Source organism: Balaenoptera physalus (genome assembly GCF_965194825.1).
Source record: "Balaenoptera physalus genome assembly, chromosome: 8".
Classification (NCBI taxonomy): Eukaryota; Metazoa; Chordata; class Mammalia; order Artiodactyla; family Balaenopteridae; genus Balaenoptera; species Balaenoptera physalus.
Window position 1 is genome coordinate 124278887 of NC_138887.1, and position 21987 is coordinate 124300873.

Sequence of the window (21987 nt, forward strand, 5' to 3'; positions counted from 1 at the left end):
GCTCTCCGTATGTCTCGAACTCCCTTCGAAATGATCTCACAGTCTGACCCCGTGAGATTGAACCGCGATACACACTGGATCCCCAGCTTCACGGCCTTTTGTCACAGTGCTGGGAACAGGCGCTGGGACACTGAACCCTCAAAACTGCTCCGCCAGGAGAAGCACCCCTCCCTCTCCTGAGGAACCTGGAATGCCCCCTAGGTGGTGGCCTTGCTGCCCTGCTGACCCTCCACCTCTCTGTGCATCTCATCCCACATCTGGACGGCAGTCCCAGCAGGCCCAGAGGGTGAGGCATGGCCACAGAGAGAGTGCGAAGCACGTGGAAGAATTGCATGATGTTGCCGATTTGTAGCAACAGAAACACATGCGGGGATGGATCTTCAGGATGTGAGGTCAAGGCGAAATGAACAGAAATTGGACCAGGCAGAGTTTATTGATATGGGCTCCTAAGCACAGATTCTCCAGCCAACGGCTCCAGCAGTCTCCACCGCTGGTTGACATAAATAGGGACACAAGGTCCCTACTGAAGTGAAGCAGAAACACCAGAACTCCCTTTTTACGTGACGGAGGCATGTGCCCAAAGGCTTAGAGAGATCAGCACAATCGACCTGCCAGTGACCCCAGGAGGGTCCAGAGGGCACCAGAAATGAGTTCATGGGTCCCAGCATCCTCAAAGGGCTCACGGTGATGGCCGCATGTGTCAGGAATACACTGGGAGCTGCTTCCATTCACCTGGGAGCCCTGAGTGCACCAGGATGATGGGGCCTTGGGGAGGCAGGGGCCAAGTGGGGGCACTTAAGGGCCAAAGAGAAGGGGGTGTGGTCACCACAGAGCACTGATCAGAGGAAAGTGGCCCATGAGGCCTGGGGCAGTGGTTAGTCACTGGCAGTGTTCCCAGAGCTGGACGAGATGGGCCTTCCAGCAGCGTCCAGGGACCTGCACCAGCAGGAAAGTTCTACATCCACTGAATCGCCAAAACAGTCACAGCCCCTCCACCAGTTTCCTCACTTGGAAACTCCATGCCACAGACCAGAGCCCCTTGAAGGATGGGTGGGAGCAGGCCCCCTGGAGGAAAGACTCTGCTACACGAGCCAGACGCTCATCCTGTTCATCTCCCCCAGCCCCCAAAAGGGACCTGCAGCCTTCTACCGGGGCAGCTGTGCACTGAGGAAAAGGACGTCAGCAGACGCTTCAGTGACCGCTGGACACTGGCTCTCAACTGACAGTAACACCGGAAGACCCAAAACATCACCAAGGCCCGCCAGGCACAGAGGGGCTTACGGGGCAGGTGAGCAAACCAGTCCTGTGGTTACTCCCCGGCTCTGGAATGCACACACTCAGCAGCTGCCAGAATCCCCACCCTGTTCCCTGACCTGCGGAGTGAGGGTATCACATGGGAAAAGCACTCAAAGTACCTCCACTTAGGACCACCACACGCCACAGTTTCCACTTACGACGTCATAGGCCAAAAGCAACATCCCGTCCCCGGAGCAACTGCAGAGGTTTGTGCCGCCACCAAGGAGGGTGAGGAATCCCATGCCCATCTGTGGACGGTGGCGTGTCCTGGAGGACGGCGGTGGGTTCCACGAAGGGACCCGCATGGGCCGACCGCTGCCGCCGCCACGCGTCTTCTCTGCCAGAGCGAGTGGCACAGCCCATGGCACCTGCTCCCCCGCCCGCGGCAGCGGCCATCAGAGGAAGCCGGCTCTCAGGGGCCGGGCCAGCCACACCGCCACGTGTCAGCGCTCCAGCCCTCGGCGCCGTCCAGGGCTCTGGGGCCCTGATCGCCTTTCCTCTCACGGGACTCGTGCAGGGGACACCGGGACACTGTGGGCAGGAGGCAGCCACGGTCCCACGTGCCTGGGTGAGACGCCTGCGCTCGGAGGGTCCACGGCACACCCGATGCCGCAGGAGCCCGGGAAGGCCGCGGCGGGTGAATCACAGGGCAGGCCCTCAGGGTGCATCCTCTGCAGAAAACGCCTCTCCCTGAGGACGCTGCCCCTGGCCTGCTCCTGGGCCTCATTCAAGGCTGCACGCTTGACGGTGGGCCACCGAGCAGCCAGGCGGCTGGGCTGGGACACTAGGAAGGGGCTCCGGCGGCGCGGCCGTTTGTAGCGACACACACGGCCACCCCTCCACCCTCACTGGCCGGCAGCGCCGGCCACGGCTGCCGGGACCACCTCGAACCCAGGAGGGCCCCAGGCCGCCTGCCCCCCGCCCATCACACGCTGGCTGGCTCGGCCCTTTCCTAACTCCTCGCCACCTAAGAGGCCGAGGGTTTTTAAGAAGAGGCAACATGTCTGCTGAGCGCTTGGCGCCGTGGCGGCCGCTGGCCCAGCACCAGGACGCGGATTGGGCCCCGGCCTGCGTACCTGTGCGGGAGAGCGCCCGCAGGGTGGCTGTCAGGTGCTGCAGGACCCCTGGCGACACTTCGTAGTGGTGCACGTCTACGGCTGGGAACTCCTGACACCGTCCAAACACTCCGTCTGCAACAAAGGGAGGCAGGTCAGGTAAGACAGGAGACAGACAGACGGCCAGGAAGCCCTGGCCACGCCCCGCGGCAAGGCTCCGAGGAGCTGCCAGGATCGGAAGCACCTGCAAAGTGACCGTGTTTGTAGTGAAAAGCAGGGCATCGTGGAAGCCACAGGTGCAAAGGCTGAGTCCAGCCTAGCCTGGGTTTTCAGTCTACTTTCCAGCCCTCCCTGCCCAGCCCCCGCCTTTGCCATTTGCCACCGGAGACTTTCACACTTTTGATGTGAAGCTTTGCTCCTGACTGTCCAGTGACCAAAGGGTCAATAGTATTCAGGGCCGGTCTTCCAGATGAGAAACAGGACGCCTAGGAACATAAGTGCCAGGTTGCAGGAGGCGCTGGTGGCGGGGGCCACGGAGCCCCGGCAGGGCTGGCTTCCGGGGGGCCGCGCGAGAACGCGGTGAAGAAGGGGGGCTGCAGGGACGGTGAGATCTTCATGGGGACCCATTATCCTGCTCTGTCCTACTTGTCTGAAATGACAGGCTCTGCTCATCTACATCTTTTCAAACCGCACCTTCTAATTAATTTAGACCCTAATTAGTCCTTATTCAGCGAATTGTTCACTTTGAGACAAGCTTCCTATGGGGGTTCAAACATTCAAATCACCGCCTTGGGTACAAAAGGCTAATTCAGGACCCAGGGCCTCACCCAGGGTGGCATCTGCAGCGTCAGGCTGGGCGCAGGGGGAAAGCGCCTCCATTGTTCACTGCCTTTCAAATGCAACCAGTTTAATTAGCAGAAGCACATTTGCCCAGCACCAGGCTGATCGGTAATTGCTGCTCGGATATTCCACATGTGCTTAAGACGGAGGGCCCCGCGTGAGCAGCAGAGAATCATCGTTACGTGTCCTCTCGCAGGCACCTCCTGGATTTCTGTGGGCCTCTGCAAAGCCCAGGGAATCCGGGAGGCGACCTGCCGGGCTGCTGGGAGCAGGCAGAAGACGGCCACGTGAGGAGTTCAACCTTCAGCCTCTGCCCCCCCCCCCACCGCCCCAGTGAGCGCCGCTGAAATTAACCCAACTGCCACCAGTGATCCGGGGACAGCTGTCTCCGAGGGAGGGTCTCCTCCCCACTGCCACCCCCCAGCAAGAGGGACGGTCTGCTAGGCTGGAACACAGACGATAAGTGTCCCTGTTCTCTGACTCTGTTTCATGCAAAGAACTCCATGCCAGTGGGTGGCGTGCTTGGGGTGTGGGGCAAGGAGAGAAAAGTGAGAACTCTTCAGAATACACCCGGAACTTTCATTTCCCTCTTCAAATGGAAATATCTTGAAACCAGGGAATGGAAGGAGCATTAAGACGAGAAAACCGAGGCTGGAGTGTAGGGACCTCGGCCTCGGGGAGGCATCAGGAGCTGCGCTGAGTGACAGGCAGAGACATCAGGTCCGTCTCAGCGACCAGCTAAACGCCTGCGGGTAACCCCGCTTTCGGGGCGCGTCTGAGAAGCACCTCCCGCAGGAAACACCCCATCACGCAGGTGGTCACAGAGGAAAAGGGGCAAAGACATTTCCTCTTTGTTTTGGAGCATTCCAAGTAAATTATTTCCCTTCTGAAGTGTAATGGCATCACTCTTTAAATTTGGTTTGTGGTGTACAACGTTGTAAAGATATTCTAAGAAAAATATTCATTCGATTTTCTTGAAACCTTTCTTTTAAACATATATTTAGACTATAGATAACATAATACATAATATTGTTTGTGCTTTCAGAATTCGTTTTAGCTAATAATTTAATTGTTTGGGTTGTTTGAAAGCTAACCCTGGACGCTCTTTGCCCCTAGACTCTAGCCAGGCTGATGAGGTAGAGACACTGTCCCCAGTAGCTTTTTTTAATTCATAAACTTTAGTTTTCAGAGCAGTGTTGGGTTCACAGCAAAAGTAAGAGGAAGGTACGCAGATTTCCCATAAACCTCCTGCCCCCATGCATGCACAGCCTCTCCATTATCAACATTCCCACCAAATGGTACATTTGTGACAGCTGACGAACCTACATCGACACGCCGTCATCATAGGGAACCCAGAGTTCATGTTAGGGTCCACTCTTGGTGCTGTACTTCTATGGGCCTGAACAGATGTATGATGACATGCGCCCACCACCACAGTGTCATACAGAGTATTCTCACTGCCCTAGAATTCTTCTGTGCTCCACCTGTTCCTCCCTCCCTCCTCCCTGACGCCAGCAACCAGTGATGTTTTTCACTGTCTCCATAAATTTGCCTTGTCCAGAACGTCATATGGTTGGAATCATACAGAATACAGCCTGCTCAGACTGGCTTCCTTCACTCAGTCATATTCATTTAAGGTTCCTCCACGTCTTTTTGAGGCTCGACAGCCATTTCTTATTAACACTGAATACTATTCCATTGCCTGGAGGCACCACCGTTTATTTACCCATTCGCCTACCAAAGGACATCTTGGTTACTTCCAGGTTTGGGCGGTTATGAATAAAGCTGCTATAAACATCCATGTGCAGATTTTTGTGTGGACATGTTTTCAGCTCCTCTGGGTAAATGCCAAGGAGCACAGTTGCTGGACCCTATGGTAAGAGTCTGTTTAGTTCTGTAATTAACCACCAAACTTTCGTCCCCAGGGGCTGCCCCACTTTGCGTTCCCACCAGAAGCGAGGGTTCCTGTTGCTCCACATCCTCGTCAGCATTTGGTGCTGTCAGCGTCTGGATTGGGGCTGTTCTAGTAGGTGTACTGTGCTCGTTATTGTTTTACCCAATGCATTTTTCAACAACGTCGTTCATCTTTACCACCATATTTAAAGGACACCAAGGTATAAGTATATGCACATGTGTGTGCTATGTACTGTGTGTCTACATATATGTGGGTGTTTTCATGCACGTATGCGTATATGCCTGCAAATGTGTGTAGGCATATGTAGATGTGTGTTGTGTATATGTATGTGAATGTGTGGGTATGTGTACATGTATTGTGTATGTATATGTGTCTACCTCCATGTGTGTATGGGTGTATACGTGTCTACTGTGTACGTACATGTTTATGTGTATAATGTGTGTGCATTGGTGTCCACATGTATATGTGTATAGATACACAGCCTCTAACATTTGTTTAACTGCCGAACTCACCACAAGAACAAGGAAGCTGGTCTTCCAACCTCTAAACTCATCCCAGAAACAGATGTTTCTAATCCCTCTGTCCCAGAAAACTGGTTCCCTCACTTATTCCTCAACAAACAACTTCACTACTTTTTTCTCTGCTTCCGCTGGAGGACGGCGTACACTCTCATCGGCACACCTCTGAGCGTGTCCGGTCCCGTGTCCACAGCGAGTTTGTGAGGCCCCTACCCTCTCCAATGAGCAGACTCGTCCCCACGCACACTGCTCTGTGCTGCCCCCTGACCCCCGGACACGGCCCTGCCCTAACGTCCCGCTGGACCAACAGGCAGAACAGCCGTGGGACGTGCACGCGGGGCAAAGATGGACAAAACGGCTCTGCTCTCAGGGGCTTGCAGCTCACAGGGCAGATGGCCACACAGCACTAAGTACACGCAAATTACTCCCCTCTAACTGTGATGTGGGCCACAGTGGACAGGCTTCGAGGACAGCACGAACAAGGGACACCAGCCCCGTGCCACAGGCAGAGGCCCCAGGGAAGCGGCATCTAAGGAACGGGCTGGCCCGCGCGGGGTTGGCGAGGACCTGCAGCCTGGGGAGCTGGACCTGCAGAGGGGGGGAAGCGCCTGGTCACCGCGGCTCCGGGACCAAGAGGGACAGAGCTCCAAGGCTGGAGCAAGCCGGGCAGGTGAGGCAGACATGAGGGCGTGGGGAGGGCTCGGCCTTCCTCCGGGAGCTGCAGGAGGCTGCCAGGGCCTTGCAGGCAGGGGCCGCTTTCTGCCAGGAGCCACGGGGCTGAAGGGAGCTGCCCGTGCAGAGGGGGTGGCTCGGCGAGGGCGGTGGAGATGGAAGAACTAGACAGACCCGTAGCCTTTTCGGAGGTGAGCCCGCAGGACACCGGTGCTGCCCAGCTACAGGATGGTCCCACCCCCGTGTCTGCGTCCCAGAGAGGCTCTGGGCTCAAGGGGATATTCTGAGAGGCGGCTCACAGAAAGTGTGTTTCTCCAAAGCAGTAACAAAGCCCTTTGAGGCTGGCTGGCGGAGGTGGGGAAACAGCGGCTGCCTCCTGACGGCCACTGGCCCCAAGCACTGCCCACGGGCCTCCAGGGGAGCGAGGCTGCGTCCTTGCAGGGGGACGTCACCCCCCAGACCTCTGTGGGAGGTGACCACAGCAACCACAGATGCAGGCATGGACTTGAACTTCCCAAACTTGGGGAACTCAGCGGAATTCCGAAGCTGTCCCCACATCCCCCATTTATTCTGCAGAGCATAAGACTGATCGCCACTGCCTCTGGGGACCAGAGACTGGATGGGTCTAAAGATAGGAATGGGAGGGATGTCTGAGGCCCTGAGAAAGCAGATGGCCATCTCCCAGCCAACCAAGCACCACAGACCAGAAGTTCTGGGAGCAAAAGCTCTGTTTAGAGACACTCTGATTATCAGTCACCTAGAACTGGGAGGCTGATTTCTTCCACTGGAAAGGGAAAACATTAACAATTTTTTGGTTGGATTTTGGAAAGAATGTGAAAAAACTGCTTGTTTATCTTGTCTGTTCATCTGTTTTAACCAGCCCTCCTCGGAGCACTGTTTCCACAGGCAAAAGTCACTTTCACTCATAACCATCACTGTCTCCTCAACACCTGTGCAGGCCCATCCCAAGGCCCTCCTCCTGGACCAGCTTTCCAGATCACTTCCCCCTGAGAGTGTGGGACTGCGTGTGTCGCCAGCCTCACCACCACATGCGTGTGCACACACATGCACTCACATCTCCATGTCGACAAGACCCCCCCTCACCCCCCAACCCTTGAGCACCAACATACGTCTCTGGTCCAGGAGTGCCCGAGCTCCTATAAGGCAAGCGTCACAGCTCCTGCCTCTTAAACCTCCCAAGCGTCTGACACTGCACTCTGCAGCCACTGTGGATTAAATAAATATCTGTATCTGATTAACTGGTGTTTTTCCCTTTGCCTGGAATAAAACAGAGATGCCCAGAGAAATGTATAACACCACTAGCTAGAACCTTAATTTGCTGTAATCTCACGTAGATTTAGAAGTCTTCAACTCGCAGCAGATGACCTGGCTGGATTAAGGACCCGAATCACTGAGGCAAAACAGAGGGGGTCACAGTGGGGACAGCAAACGAGGAGCACGTGTCCCCATATTTTCTCAGCCAACACTACGCCTCCTCCCCTCTCATGCTCTCAGGCTCAGGTGCTGGCTCTCCCCGAGCACATCCATTTCCCAGCCTCAAACATGGAGAAGGCGGTCCTAGTGGACCTCTGCTTGGGGGAGGGACACCTGGAGATGCTGAGCCTTCACCCTCAAGATGCTGTGGCTTTCAGGGACTGCTGCGTGCTGGGTGTCTCAGAGAACGACCCAGAGCCATCAGGTCAGGCCAGCGGGCAGCCACGGGCTGGAACAAGTCGGTTTAGGCTCCCCCTGAGACAACTGTTTTTGCTACGTGTCCCTTCAGTGATGTGCCTCAGGCTTGCGTTAAAGGACCTTCTAAGAAAAAAGCCTATGGAACTTAATCGTGCACCTGCTGAGAACAGTCACCCCCGGTTTCACTGCCATCTTTATCCTGAGACCATGGGAGGACCCCCCAGACCCCAGCGCTGGGATGGACTGCCTTCCGCCTTCCAGGACCCTCTCTGCCTGGGCCCACCAGGCAGCTCCTGTCAGGTTACCAACCTTTCTCAGTTGTGCAGGCTTTGGTACTGTTCATTTCAGGGAAGTAAATATTTTCTTTGCTCCCATAGTATTCCATCCTCTTTCCTCCTTTTCTAAGGTCTTTGCCTGTTTTTGTTTGTTATATGTCTTCTTTACATTTCTTCATTATCTCTTTCGGAAGAGATCATAGAACGGGGGATTATTAAAGACGATGTGATCACCTAACCTCGACTCTCAAAGTGGGCTAATTAGCTGAGGGCACATTTACAAATTATTGCAACGCACACAGCTGCTCAGTAATTGTGTGAATAGTTTATGCGCGTACATAACACACACGTGTAAACGTATTATCTTGGTTCCCTGGAAACCTCAAAATCCATGTGCCTGATTTTGGAGCAAGCAGAGCTAGGCAGCAAAGGTGCCACAATTATAAAGTCTTTGAAAATGAGGGTGCACCAGAGGCGGCTTTAAAATAATTATGGGGCCGGTGAGAGACATCATATGAATCATCTGCGTCAGAACTCCTTGTGAGGGAAGAACAGGCAGCGCCCTCCCCTCGCAAGGAAGGCCACGAGGCCTGCGTGGGCACCAGCCTTGCTCCTTTCTACACCCACAGGTGATCGCATGCTGTGGCATCATGCAGGTCCTCAAAACACTGTATACAGTAGGCACCAAACTCACGTTCATGCCCCTCGTGAGGGGACCCGCCGTGGGATGAGAGGAACTACACAAATCTGTCTACAGCAGCCCAGGGCAAGGCAGGCAGGCACAGCAGGCGAGGCCACAGGGCCTCCCAGGCCTTTGGAATTTAACCCTGGCTCAGAAATGGCGGGGCTCCGGCGGCGCCTGCAGGGGACCCGGCCACGCCCGGCCCGCGGGCCACGCCTGCTGCGCGTTCCGCCCACGCGGAGCCGCCCGTCACACTTGGTAAGACGGCCTGCTTGTCCCCTCTCCCAGCGGGAAGGTGGCAGGAAGGACAAAGCAGCAACAGTGACCCTCACGGCCCCGCCCCGCATGCAGCGCCGGGTCCTCGGCAGCCCAGCCGCAGCTCTGCCGCTCAGGCCGGGGACGCCCCGCCGAACCCGCGCCAGCCACTGGGACTAGGGAGGCGGGCGAGCAAGACACACACACGCCTGTGCACACACACAAGCTGACACGCTCACGACTGAATGCACACAGGCGCACTCACACACCGTCACACGTGTGCACACAGTCGCACAAGCTTCGCGCGCTCTCGCTGTGCACACGCGGAAGAGCAGCTGGGAGCCTTCCCATTCCGACCCCGTGCCGTGTCCCCCTCAGGGCACCGGGCGCACCGACCCGGCCTCGTCCCCGCGGAGCCCTCCCAGGGCGGGGCGCACACGCACGAGCCTCACCTTCCCCGCGCTTGGGCTCCACCTCGGCCGGCCTGGGGCCTCGGCCCCCGGGCTACACGGACGCATGCGCGCCTCCCTGTGCGGGGCCCTGCGGGAGACCCCGTGGGCGCTCAGAGCGCATGCTCAGCCCCACGGGCCGAGAGCACCTGTGCCTCCCCTCTGGATCGGAGGCGCCCCTCACGCCCTGCGGGACAGCTGTCACCACAGAGGAAGTGCCAAGCACAGGCCACAGCAAGGGGCCCACCGCAGAGGCGTCCCTGCCCCCTCAGCACCCAGCCTGCGGCCGGTTAATCAGGCCTCAGGCGCGCACACACCCCTCGCCCCTGGAGAAGCAAAGCCCGGGTCTGCAGCCCCCGTCTGCGGAGTCCACCGCCAGGCAGAGTCGTCTCCCCGGCTATAGACAGCCGCCTGCACCAGGCTCGCAGGCCAGCCGGGGGAGCCCCGGGCTCCAGTGCCCTGATGTTCCAGGCTGGAGCACCCTTTCATTCTTTCCTGAGTCCCCTTGTGGGACCCCTCGGAACCCCAGGCTTTTCCCCACCCACCCCTCCCGGTGGAAGCTGCCCTGCAAGGAAGCCTGGGCCTCCCCGCCGTGCTGCCCGGGGCTCCCTTGATCCCCCAGGACCTCTTACACCACCGCCGCACAGGAAGGAACCCACTGCTCTCTCAGAGCCCCGGGGTGCAGCAGCAAGAAAAAAGCCCTCCCCAGATATATCTGGAGAAGAGAAAAGTAACAGCAGCCCGGAACCACTACCCCGTTGAAAAGAATTCTCCAGAGAAGAGAAAAAACTTCTCTTTGAATTGATAAAATATCCTCCACATACATTTCTGCAACGAAGCTATAAAACTGTTTCTATTCTCGGGGAACGCAATTCCAGGCTCCTGTGATGGGGCAGCGTGTGCACGGCAGGGCCGGGGACCGACAGAGGCCTGAGCTGTCCTGGTTGCCCACTGGCCTCAGGCCCCCGGGCCCAGGAGGTGGTGACACCCCACCACCCCTTCTGTAAATGTCAGTGGTCCACTTCCCCACCCCGCAAAGTGGAATGAGGTCCGGGAAGGTAAACTTGGTACTGAGCCCCAGGCCAAGGGGCCGGGCTGGGGGTCAGGGCACAGCCAAGCAGAGGTCAGGCCCGCCCACGTGGGGAGAGCGTGAAGATGGCAAAGAACAGAGCCTGCTCCCGTCCAAGCGCTTTCCTGAGCATTTTACTTGTAATAACTCGTCGAGTCCCAGCCATACTCCCAGGAACGTGCTGCACATGGGCCCCATCAGCCCACTTCACACAGGGGGTCGGGAGTCACCCAAAGTTACAGCCACAGCTCCCACCGTAATGCCTGCGGGTCCAGCCAGGATCCCCCAAATGCCCTCCCTGCGCTGTCTGGCATCAGCAGAGCACAAGCCTCCTTTCAGAACGGGATCCCGGTTTTTGACATAGAAAACGCGGTCGTCATAGTTACACTGCAGTGATGGAGTGTCTTGTTCTCTAAAATCCCTGTGGTTCCGTGTATGTCAACTCTCAAAATAAGAGTGAACGTTTACAGATGGTTACGGAGTGCCAGGCCCCATTCTGACACACTCGACCCGGTTAATCCTATGACAGTCCTCAGTGGTCTAAGCTATCACGGTCCCCTTTCTCTGTCGGGAAAACTAGGACCCAGAGAGGTTGAGCGACTTGCCGCAGGTCACACAGGAAGTGGCAGGCTGGCTCCAGCGCCCGTGCTCTTTACTACCGTCACACCAGCTCTCTCGCGTGGCTGTCACGAGGAGCCCCCAGCCAGGGCGTGGGGAGCAGGGCCAGCTGCTTCAGATTCGGGCAGCTCAAGGACCCTCGCCATTGTGATTGCCCGAGCCCACATCCAGGATGGAAGGAGAAGAGGCTGGCCAGCACGTGGCTCCTGTAGCCAGTGGGCACCAGCGACAGCTCTCTGTGGACTCCGCACCTCGGCCAAGTCGCCCCCGGCCACAGGAAGCGTCCACAGCCTTCTAGAGGTCGTTTCCCACCCCTGCACGTGGCCATCCTGGAGGCGGCACCTCCCACCCATTGGGGTGAGGCGAGCGAGGGCAGCTCCACCGTGGTGACCGCCGAGACGCGGGGTTACCGAGGCAGCTGGAGCTCCCCCGACTGAAACAGGGACCCACAGACCGGTGCTGCCCCGAGACCTGCGGTCAGCCCTGCCACGCCGGCGCTCCCAGCTCAGCTCAAGGCTGAGGGCTGGATGAGGCCGGGACGTCCTCACTGCTCAGCTGCTTCCATGTTTCCCAAGGAAACAAAATCAAAGGCAAAAGCATCCGACAGTCGCCGTGACTCATGCACGTGCTCAGCGTCTGACAGAACGGAGAACTCGAAGGAACCCGGATCTTAAGAAACTAACCACCTAGGTAAAGTATCAAGACAAATACGATTTTTCTTCAAAAAGCAAACAATCTACACAACTGGTCCCTGTGCAGTGTTGCTGGGACTGTACAGAGGTGCAGCCGCGGCGGAAAGTACGTAAGTCCCTCAAAACCTTAAATGTAGAATTACTGCACGGCTCAGCAGGCCCGCTTCTGGAGGGCTCCCGGACACACACAGGGAGGCGAGGCCTGGGAGCGCCCCCAGCCAGCCGGGCAACGCTTCTCCGGCCTCACTTGGGCGCTGGCGCCCTGGCCCCTCCTCCCAGCAAGACCCTGGGATGAGAGACGCCTGCCGGCTGCTGACCGAACCGCCCCCAGGCGTGAACTGTGCAACCTCGTGCTGACGCAACCAGATCCCATCAGAACCAGCTTCCAGGACCCACGTGGATCCCATTAAACAAAACCAAAGCTAACTTCTGGGGACCCCGGGGGGCATCGCACTTTTCCGGGGGGAACGGCCTCAGGAACGCACTGGGGAGGTGGGAGAGGGCAGAGCCAGCAGCCTGGTGGGCGCCACAGGACAGTGGGGGCCCTGCCGCCCCCCCCACCCCGGAGCTGCCCCCGCACAGCCGGACCCCGACGTGGCAGGCCGTCCGCGTGACCTGGAGGCCTTCCTCCGCGGTGGTTTAGGCTCCGGCCGCACAGAGAGCCGAGGAGGGGGCGCACAGGCCCCCCAAACGCCGGGAGCCTCCTCCGCTGACCCCGCCGCCTCCCGGTGATCACGAGAACCAAGGCGGGGCCGGGTCTGTTCGAGGCCGCCACCCACGCCCGGCTGCAGCTAAACTCCTTAGGGACTTCCGGCCCCTGAAGACTGAAGTGTTTGGGGCGCCGGCACAGAAAGTTCTGGGCCTCAGGGCCGGCCGGTGGGAGCTGGCATCTGGGATCCTGAGCACAGCACTGACTGTCAAAGCCGAATCACACCCGAGCCTCCAAAGCGTAGCCCTTCCTGCAAAGAAAACCCAACTCGGCATCATGAAGGATGGCTTCCAGTTGCCGGAACCGGAGCGTCTAGGCAGGAGCAGTAACGGATTCGCAGGGGAGGCACCGAGCTTTCTGAGCCGCTTCCTCCCGCGCCCTGGCCTCTGCTCGCTCCCCACCACGGCCGGACCCCGGCCTGGCCGCCTGCCCGATGCTCGGCCACAGCGCTGGGTCTCCGCACCTCAGCCCACAGACCGCACCCCGGGGTTCTGGAATACACAGGGGTTTTTAACCAGAGCTGAAGAGAGCAGTAGCGTGTACTGTATTCAGGCCCCTTCGTCCTACACACCAGAAGGCTGCAGTCCTGAGGGGCTGGGCGACCTGCCCGGGTCGCCGCCGTCCTTGCCCCCCGCTCACCACCAGGACGCGCGCCGCCTGCAGCCACCCTCGCCCTTGGCCCTGGTCTGATGCTTCGGCGCCCGCGGTTTTCCGTCAGCAGGTGACAACAGAGTAAAATTTAAGGTCTGGGTGGAAAGACAACACACCGCTTTGGGCTAAGTCCTAAGAAGATCCTGGTCGAACGGCTTCCACGCTGCTGCGTACGACGTTGAAGCTGCAGTTCATGCTCGCTTCAGGCCTGAAGGGCTGCGTGGGCCTCATACCCGAGTTCTACTAAAGGGCGAGGAGACAACAGCAGGAAACAGGCTCCAGCCCCAGCTTTGCCGCCAGCCTGCTGTGCAACCCCGGGCACGCGACTTCCCTTCTCTGTGCCTCAGTCCCTAAAACACGGCAGCTGGATCAGACATTTCCCAAGCTCCACGCTGGTTCGAACGCTCTGGGCTTGCGTGAAAGCCCGTGGGGCACCGGGAGCCTCTGCACTGCAGCTGTTCTGAGGGCAGGAACTGCCCACCTTCACCCCTTCCAAGAGTGGCAGCCAGCGCCGCCAGCACCTGCTCGCCCCTGCACTGGGCCCGTCTGTCCACTTGTGGCCGAACAGACAACTGAACAGAGGCGGCCGCCACGGCCAGAGACCCGCGCGGTGCTGCCCTCTAGCAGCCGGGGGGCCTCGGGCCGAGAGGTTCATCCCGGTCCCCAAAGCACACCGGGCTTTGCAGAGCTGCTCAGCCACGCCCACGATCCGGTGTCCACCACCTGGACGCCACGGGGATTGCCACCCGCACAGGCGGCCGCAGGGGACGAAGTCCAGAGGACTCTAGGCGGAGAGGAGCGCCGCGCCTGTGGCCCCGGAGACCGTGGAGAAGAAGCCGGCTCCCGACGGGGGCAAGCCCGGCCCCTCGGCCGCTGCCCAGCTCCCAGGACCCAGCACTGACCAGCCTCCAGGCGTCTCATTCTCAGGACTGAGGTCACAGCCATTGAGCCTTAAGTCCAATCTTTTTTTATGGTGGAGAATTTTTTCACACTCTTTCACACACACACACCCATGCCAAATATCTTCGTGGCTCTGTCTCTGTGGCAGTTCAATAAATTATTAAAATCCTCACTGTTGGGATACGAGATAGCTAACGTAAAAGGTGGTCATTTTGCGCATAAGGACAGTAAAGCCGGTTTGACTGCTGAATTGTTGATAAAACCCTCCTTGGATTCTGAGTCACTCGTCCCTCTTTGTTTCACCTCACATGTGAACGTTTATATTTTTTAGAAAACCACATCCAGCCTGTTGTTTTCCCCTTTCCTCCCACACGCTGGGGACTCCAGGCAAATGGAAGACTCGGTGCAGCGGCCTGACCGCCGAGGGCAGCACGTCTGCTTCCCTCTGCTCCTCGGCTGGGATTTCCCATTTCAGCTCCAAATTCATCCGACTCACGCTACAGCTCTTTGCTGCTTCCTTACTTTTGTTGCTGTTGTCGCCAGAGGAAAGCAGAACATAATTAAAAATCATGCTAGTAAACTCCCAACTGAAAGGCGACCAGAATTCTAGCACAAACCCAGTGCTGGCCTGCAACACAGGCCCAAGGCATGCCTCTGAGTAAGTGAATAAGAGGCCTGTCTCAACGCGCACCAGCCTCGCAGAGAAGAAAATGCAGAGATAGAAATGGAGCCTCACGTCTTCTCTAGGAGTCAGATATGTGGACAAGTGATAATGTAATAAAAAAGCTAAAGTACAATTTCTAATAGCCAAATTGTCTTTGCTTTTTCTATGGGGAAGTTAGATGGACTGTCCCGGGGAGAGAATGTTCACGTAGACCAACCAAAACGCATCATGGTCACCCTCGAAATCGCTGCTGGGAAGCAGGAAGCACCTTCGGGGCCCAGCCTGGAGGAGCCCAGACACTGTGTGACTTCCGCCCTATGCTGAGCCTCTCTGGTCGTCAGGGGTTTGGGGTTTGAATTTTGTTGGTTTGTTTCTGAAAATAGCAGAGAGGAACCAAATGATCTGAACCTCTCTTCCAATTCTAAAATTCCACGTTCTTTTACAAACAACCAGGAAATAAAAGCCAAGATTCAAGGGCAGAGGAGAGTGGAGTGGACACGGGGCTTGTGTGCATGAAGACAGCTCCCAGACGCCGGCAGGGTCTCAACTACACTAAAGGGCATTTACTGGAAGAAAGACAATTAAAAGATAAAGAAGCAAACACCAAACCACTGACTGCACCCGATCTGCAGGCCTCAGCTGCAAGCTCTTGGGTGGGGTGTCCCTGCCCCCAGGCGAGGGCCTGTCCCGGGCTGACACACCGGCCAGGCTTTGGCGCTTCCGGGTTCTTTTCTTGGAGGCAACAGGATTAACCAGGCGGCCAGCCCCACCTCCAGGTCCTGGGAGGCCAGGCTCCTCCTGGCAGATAGACCCGCCCAAGGCTGGCTCAAGGGCACTCAGCAAACTTCATTTCGGGAGCTCAGATCCCACCCAAACCTCTGCGGGCTCTCGGGTTTGCTGCCGTCTGTCCTGGGCGCACAGACAAGCAGCAGGAAGCAAGGCGGTGTATCTGAGGCAGCTAATCTCCCACCAGCAGCCCTCTGCTCCAGCCCGTTGCCAGGGAACCAGGCCGCCTCTCTTATCAGCCCGGAACGTTCCATTGACGATTCAGAGAAGAACAGAAAGGCCTGGCACTGAGGGCTGTGAGCAGCACTGAACGAAAACGGCACATTATGTGGGATACGGGGACGGAGTCTGTCAGCCCTCATCTTATCTGGACGGTGACAGCTACTCAAAAACAGCCGTCCTTCACGTGCCTCTGCACCCACTCCCGTTCCACCTACTGAAGAGGGTCTCGCCCACCTTCCAGAGAGAGGGAGGGGGAGGGAGGAGGAGGGGGAGGGACGGGGAGGGGCAGGGAGGGGGAGGGGGAGGGACGGGGAGGGGCAGGGAGGGGGAGGGGGAGGGACGGGGAGGGGCAGGGAGGGGGAGGGGGAGGGAGGGGGAGGGAGGGGGAGGGGGAGGGGGAGGGACGGGGAGGGGAGGGGGAGGGAGGGGGAGGGGAGGGGGAGGGAGGGGGAGGGGGAGGGAGGGGGAGGGGGAGGGACGGGGAGGGGGAGGGAGGGGGAGGGGCAGGGAGGGGGAGGGGGAGGGGAGGGGGAGGGGGAGGGACGGGGGAGGGGGGGGAGGGGGAGGGGGAGGGGGGGAGGGGACTTGTCCATACCCAGGGTTATCATAAGGATCCCTCACCTCTCCCCCTCCCTCTCTCTCTCCCCTCCCCCCCCCCCCTTTCTCCCCCCTCCTCCTCTTCCCCTCCCCACTCCCCTGCCCCCTCCGCTGTCACAGACTGAGGCAGCTCCTCAGAATGGAAGGTCCTGCACGCTGAGTCACCCACATATATGCCCTCCAACCCAGGGGCACCCAGCCGAGCCACTCACAGCCCCGAGTCTGGGAAGCCCAGAGGGCCTGCCCCTGGCTCGAGCCTCAGGAGGATGCCCCAGCCAAGGTCAAACCCACTGAGACCCTCTCCCCGCCTTGCTCCCAGCTCTGTCCTCAAGCTGGTAGAAGGAGGACCGAGTGGCCGGGGAGGCGCCCTGGGCGAGGGTGGCTCTGTGGCCACCAGCCTTCCCCTCAGGGCAGTCCAGGGGGAGCAGATCCCAGGCCAGAGCCTCGCCTCCAGGTCCCACCCTCTGGCCCGCCAGGAGCCCAGCTCTCCTGGCATGGCGATGCGCGTGTGGGTGTGCCTTTCCCCCAGACCCAGCGAGGCGCCACGTGCTCAGGGAATGTGTTAGGGTGCATCCTGGAGACGACCTCACCATCCCCCTCACCCTCCCGACGTTGAGAGTGCAGGGTCGGGAGCTCCACTGCCCTGGTCTCCCCTCCCTCAGCGTTCTGCACGCTCACCGGGGGAGCAGTGGGGACCTGCTGTACTGGAGGCTCCTGTGTCACCTCACCCCTCCCAACAGTCCCAGGACGCTCTCCACATGCCGGGTCCAGTCCGTGCAGCTGGGAATAGGCTCACCACTCCCCCAGGACTCAACGTCCTGGCCCCTCCGACCCCCGGCATCTCCCACCCTCCCTGGTGTCCAGTGAGCCCTGCATTCTGGAACCATCATTTGCCCACCTCTCCCCTTGCAGTAGGGAAGGTGGGTCCCACTTACCAGAATGCTTGGCCCATGGAAATTACTTAATAATAATGTACCAAAATCTACAGCAGGGACGTGAAGAGATATTTGTACCTGCATGTTCACAGCAGCCAGGAAGCAACTCAAGTGTCCACTGATGGATGAACAGATAAACAAAATGTGGTCCATCCATGATTCAGCCTGAAAAACCAAAGAAATCCTGACACCTGCTACAACAGAAGGACAAATACTGTATGATTCCACTTATATGAGCATCTACAGTGATCAAATTCATACAAACAGAAAGTAGATGGTGGGTCCCAGCGACCGGAGGGGGGCAGGGGGAGCTGTGTTTAATGGGGACAGAGTTTTAATTTGGGAAGATGAGAAACTTCTGGAGATGATGGTGGTGATGGGTGCACAACAATGTGAATGTACTGGATGCCACAGAATTATGGACCCAAAAGGTTAAAATAAATGGTAAATTTTATGTTATGTATATTTTACTGCATTTCTAAAAGAGCAATAAGAAGCTTGGCGAATGAATGAGAAACCGAATGGGAGAGAGAAGCTCCCCCCTTGGAGGAGGGGGATGGCAGACAGGCCTGCAGACTCACCAGGCTGTAAATTCGAGAAGGCGTGAAGTGATGGCCAGAGAGCTGCCCAGAGATAAGGAAGAAGCAGCGCTACTCCCCGAGGCCCGCAATCCAGAACCTCATGGGCCAAAGCCATCCATGTGTGGGTCAAAACGCATCATCAGAACCCAAGACCTCATTAGAGACAAGCACATCCGGTGCAAGAGCCCATGATTTAACTTGAAAGTGTCTTGGTTTTGATTTGAACAAGATCAGCTCCTGGGGGGATGAGTTTTTTTATTTATATTTTTTAAAGATTTTTTTTTTGATGTGGACCATTTTTAAAGTCTTTATTGAATTTGTTACAATATTGTTTCTGTTTTATGTCTTGGTTTTTTGGCCGCGAGGCATGTGGGGTCTTAGCTCCCCGACCAGGGATCAAACCCACAACCCCCTGCATTGGAAGGTGAAGTCTTAACCACTGGACCGCCAGGGAAGTCCTGGATGAGTTTTCTTAAACAGTGGATTTACAAAAACAACTTCATTTGGTTTCCTGTCGGCAAAGAGATCTCTGGCGAGGCTGACAGCCAGTCTGGTCCCTGCTAGACCCCAGACGGGCCTCCTGATGCAGAGCCAGCTGGACCCCGGAGCCTCCTCCAGACAAGGTCAAGGACAGTCCCCGTCCTCACGGGGCCCTCACAGGTTTCCATCGAAAGGACCAATTTCAGCAACTCTCTACGTCGTTTTCTCAAAGACTAAAAAATAAAATAATAATTCCTATAAACCAACGTGCATCATCCTTGATTACTGCACTGCAGCCACGGCTATTTAAGAACCGAGCTCAGAGAACAGCTGACACACATTAATGAGCAGCGATGCACACATGGTATAGGAAATGGAAGGATAATGAAAGTAATTTATTTGAAAATTAAAATATGATTAAGAATGGCAGCCCTGCAAGAGCGCAGACGCCTAAGGAAAGGAATGTGCAGCCAGCTCTCATTAGCTGGGTCCTGATGAAATCGCTTTCCTTTCTCTGACAGTTTTAATATGAAGTAACTGCACTAATAGACAGGGTGTCCTCTCGGAACCCAAGACCTGGGACACATGCAGAAGTAGGGCGCCGAGGGCACCACATCTAGTGGGGCCTCACCGAGACCACACTCAACAGAGGGTCCCTCAGACGGGGGTGTGGACCCTAGTGTCCACCCACACCCAGGACGCCATGGACGCCGAGTGTCCACCCACACCCAGGACACTGCGGGCACCGCTGACAGAATCCTCATAAAGTCTGGGCTCTAATTCTCAGACTCTGAGACCAGAGTAGCCACAGGAGACAGACAGCAGGTTCTTAAGACTTTACAACATGGCACCGCCTGACTTCAGCTCAAGTACTGCCCAGGCAGCCCGGAGCCGTCCAGGGAAAGTCAGACCAGGTGACCTTACAGGTGGATCCTGAAGCAGGTACGGATGCGAAGGCACTGAGAGGCTGGACCCTAGTGTCCCCACTGGCTCCACAGTTGACCTCACGAGGGCCTCGGGCAGGAGGCTCCCAGGGCATTCCCTGCCCACGTTCAGTCACCCGGGGCTCTGGCACAGACTCGGGCCCTCCGGGGCGTCTCGAGCCGGCGCAACCAGTGCCGTGTTGACAGCGGCGACGCAGAACCATGCCTGGCCTCTTGCACTGGCCCTGACCTCCGGACCATCCCCGCTGTGACCCTCACCTCCCTGCCTGGTGCTCAGGCCCCTGCTCCCCTCTCGCCCACGGTTTCTTTCCTCGCTCCCTGAGTAGTATAGATCACCCTTTACATGTGCCACCTGATCCAGACCTTTTCTGTTATGCAATTTAAAACCCAGTCCCAGACTGGAGAGGTGAGAAAGTTGCGGCACCTCACGCCCCCGCCCCCCGTGCCCAAGCTCTTCCAAGGGCACTGCAGGGGCAGCGGTGTCCCTCTGCCCACCAAGGACACGGATGCAGAGCCAGGCTACAGGCAACCAGCCGGCACCAAACATCAGGACCCCCCGTGGGATCAGGCAACAGGGATGGATGGGCCAGAGCAAGTCTGGTGCAAAGCGCACACACACACCCGTGCACACGTGCGTGCACACACACACACACACACACACACGGGAGAAAAACATTTTTTTCTTCACCTGTAATGAAGGAGGTGCAAACGACAGCAACACAGTGGTTTCGCCCAAAGGGTTGGCAAAGGTTTTGTGTGGTGATGGTTCTGGCCGCTGCTGTTTGCTGAGCGTTCAGGCTCATCCATTTTAAAACTAAATAATTACTGTTGGGGAGCATGTAAATGGGACACGCTCTTTCTAAAGGACAATTTTGAAACCTGATCAAAAGTTTTAAAATATTCAGACCTTTCTCTAAAGCGCTTGGAGCGCTCAGAGCACGGCCCTCGCCGGACGTCGGCACGTCCGCCGTGGCTCAGAGAGGCCACTGCTCGCTCAACAAGACAGCCAGGCGCACACACCACGCTCCGCGCTTAATCGGCCACTGTTACATGACCAGCACGGCCTCAGCTTCTCCTCTGCTTGTCACCACAGTACAGCTACGACAACAGGGTGAGACTGGCGGATCTAACAAAGTGTCCTAAATTCTTAAAGTCTCAAAGAACGTCACTATTACATTTAAATCATCACATTAAGACTGACGAGATATTTATGGGCCTCAGTTTGTAGAAAATATTCAGTTATTTAAGAAAAATTCTTTTTGATTCTATAGAAAAATAATACCCATTTGCAAATGTGAGGTGTTGGTTTTGTTTTGGGCTTCAAGTTTCCATACTAATTTTCTACACAAAGTGTATGATAAACATTTTGTGCTTAAGAACGTTTACAGAAATGAGAGGTACATATTTTCATAGCCCGGGTCTACACAGTTTTGTGTGCATGAAAAAGCAGTGGACTGTCTCCCCCTCCCTCCTATACCACGAACGGTGCGGTGAGGAACACCTCTGTATTTATTCTCCAGGGTAGGGGTGCAGGTCGAGGTGTGCCCGCGGCACCAGGAGCCTGCGCCCACCCAGGGCCCGGGCGTGCGTCCTGGCGTGAGCTCCTGCAGCCGGAAGGATCCTTTCTTGAACGGGTGCACGGCACACGCACGTGAGCACACTCGCTGCCGGAAGCAGCAGGACACACGTACACTGCCAGTACCCCGCGCACGGCTCTCCCCCGCCCGGCGATAATGAGGAATCGCCATGGCAACCCTGAACAAGCACGACGCTGCTTGTTTCCCTCACACAGCACCAGGGAGGCACCTCCAGCGACCGGCACCCACGCTGTCTGAAGGACAGGAGGCCACGCCATCACGGGCGGTTCTCCCGCCACGTTTGGTGGGTCTGGTTCAAGGACACTTTCCTGCTAAATCAATCGTCACTCACAGCCGGGGGTCCTGCCCCTGGATTTTTCTCTTTGCCTCTGGGTCACCAGAGATCCAAAAGCTGCTGCCACATGACTGCTTTCTGTTTCCAGGGTTTGCAAATAGAAATAAACCTTGAAAATAACTGAGGACGTGCCAAGGAAAGCGAGAGTGAAGCCGTTCCTTTCCTGATTTCTGGTGGGTGTTCCTGCCGCAGCAGCGCAAACGCACCATTGCTGCAAAGATCTGTCTTCTTCTTCTTGGGACTTGGAAAGGATCGCTGCAGGGCCGGGGAGCTGACTCTGCTCAGAAGAGTCCCTGGGAGCCTCCGGGAAAGGCAAGCTCACCCAGAAGCAGGGGGTGAGCCTGTGCCTAGGCCACGGGGAATCTGCAGGTCTGGTTTCTCCGGCCCTGTGTTCCCATGGGAACCACAGTTTTAGGACAAAGCTGAAGAAAGAGGACGCGTACTGGGAGCTTGTGCATGGGAACAGCTGCCTTATGACCCAGCATCCGAGGACCAAGCCCTCCACACTCGGCCAGCAGCCGCGGGCAGCAGCAGGACGCCCCTGCCTGGCGGGGCCGA

General features: G+C 57.3%; 1 protein-coding gene across 2 annotated transcripts in view; it reads right to left on the minus strand.

Moving 5' to 3' along the window:
- PTPRN2 (protein tyrosine phosphatase receptor type N2) overlaps positions 1-21987 on the minus strand; it is a 707285-nt gene that overhangs the window by 529422 nt on the left and 155876 nt on the right. For both annotated transcript variants that reach the window (XM_082472631.1, XM_082472630.1), the window contains exon 3: positions 2373-2486. In XM_082472631.1, coding sequence (XP_082328757.1) covers positions 2373-2486 — 114 coding nt within the window. The remainder of the gene's footprint in view (positions 1-2372; positions 2487-21987) is intronic.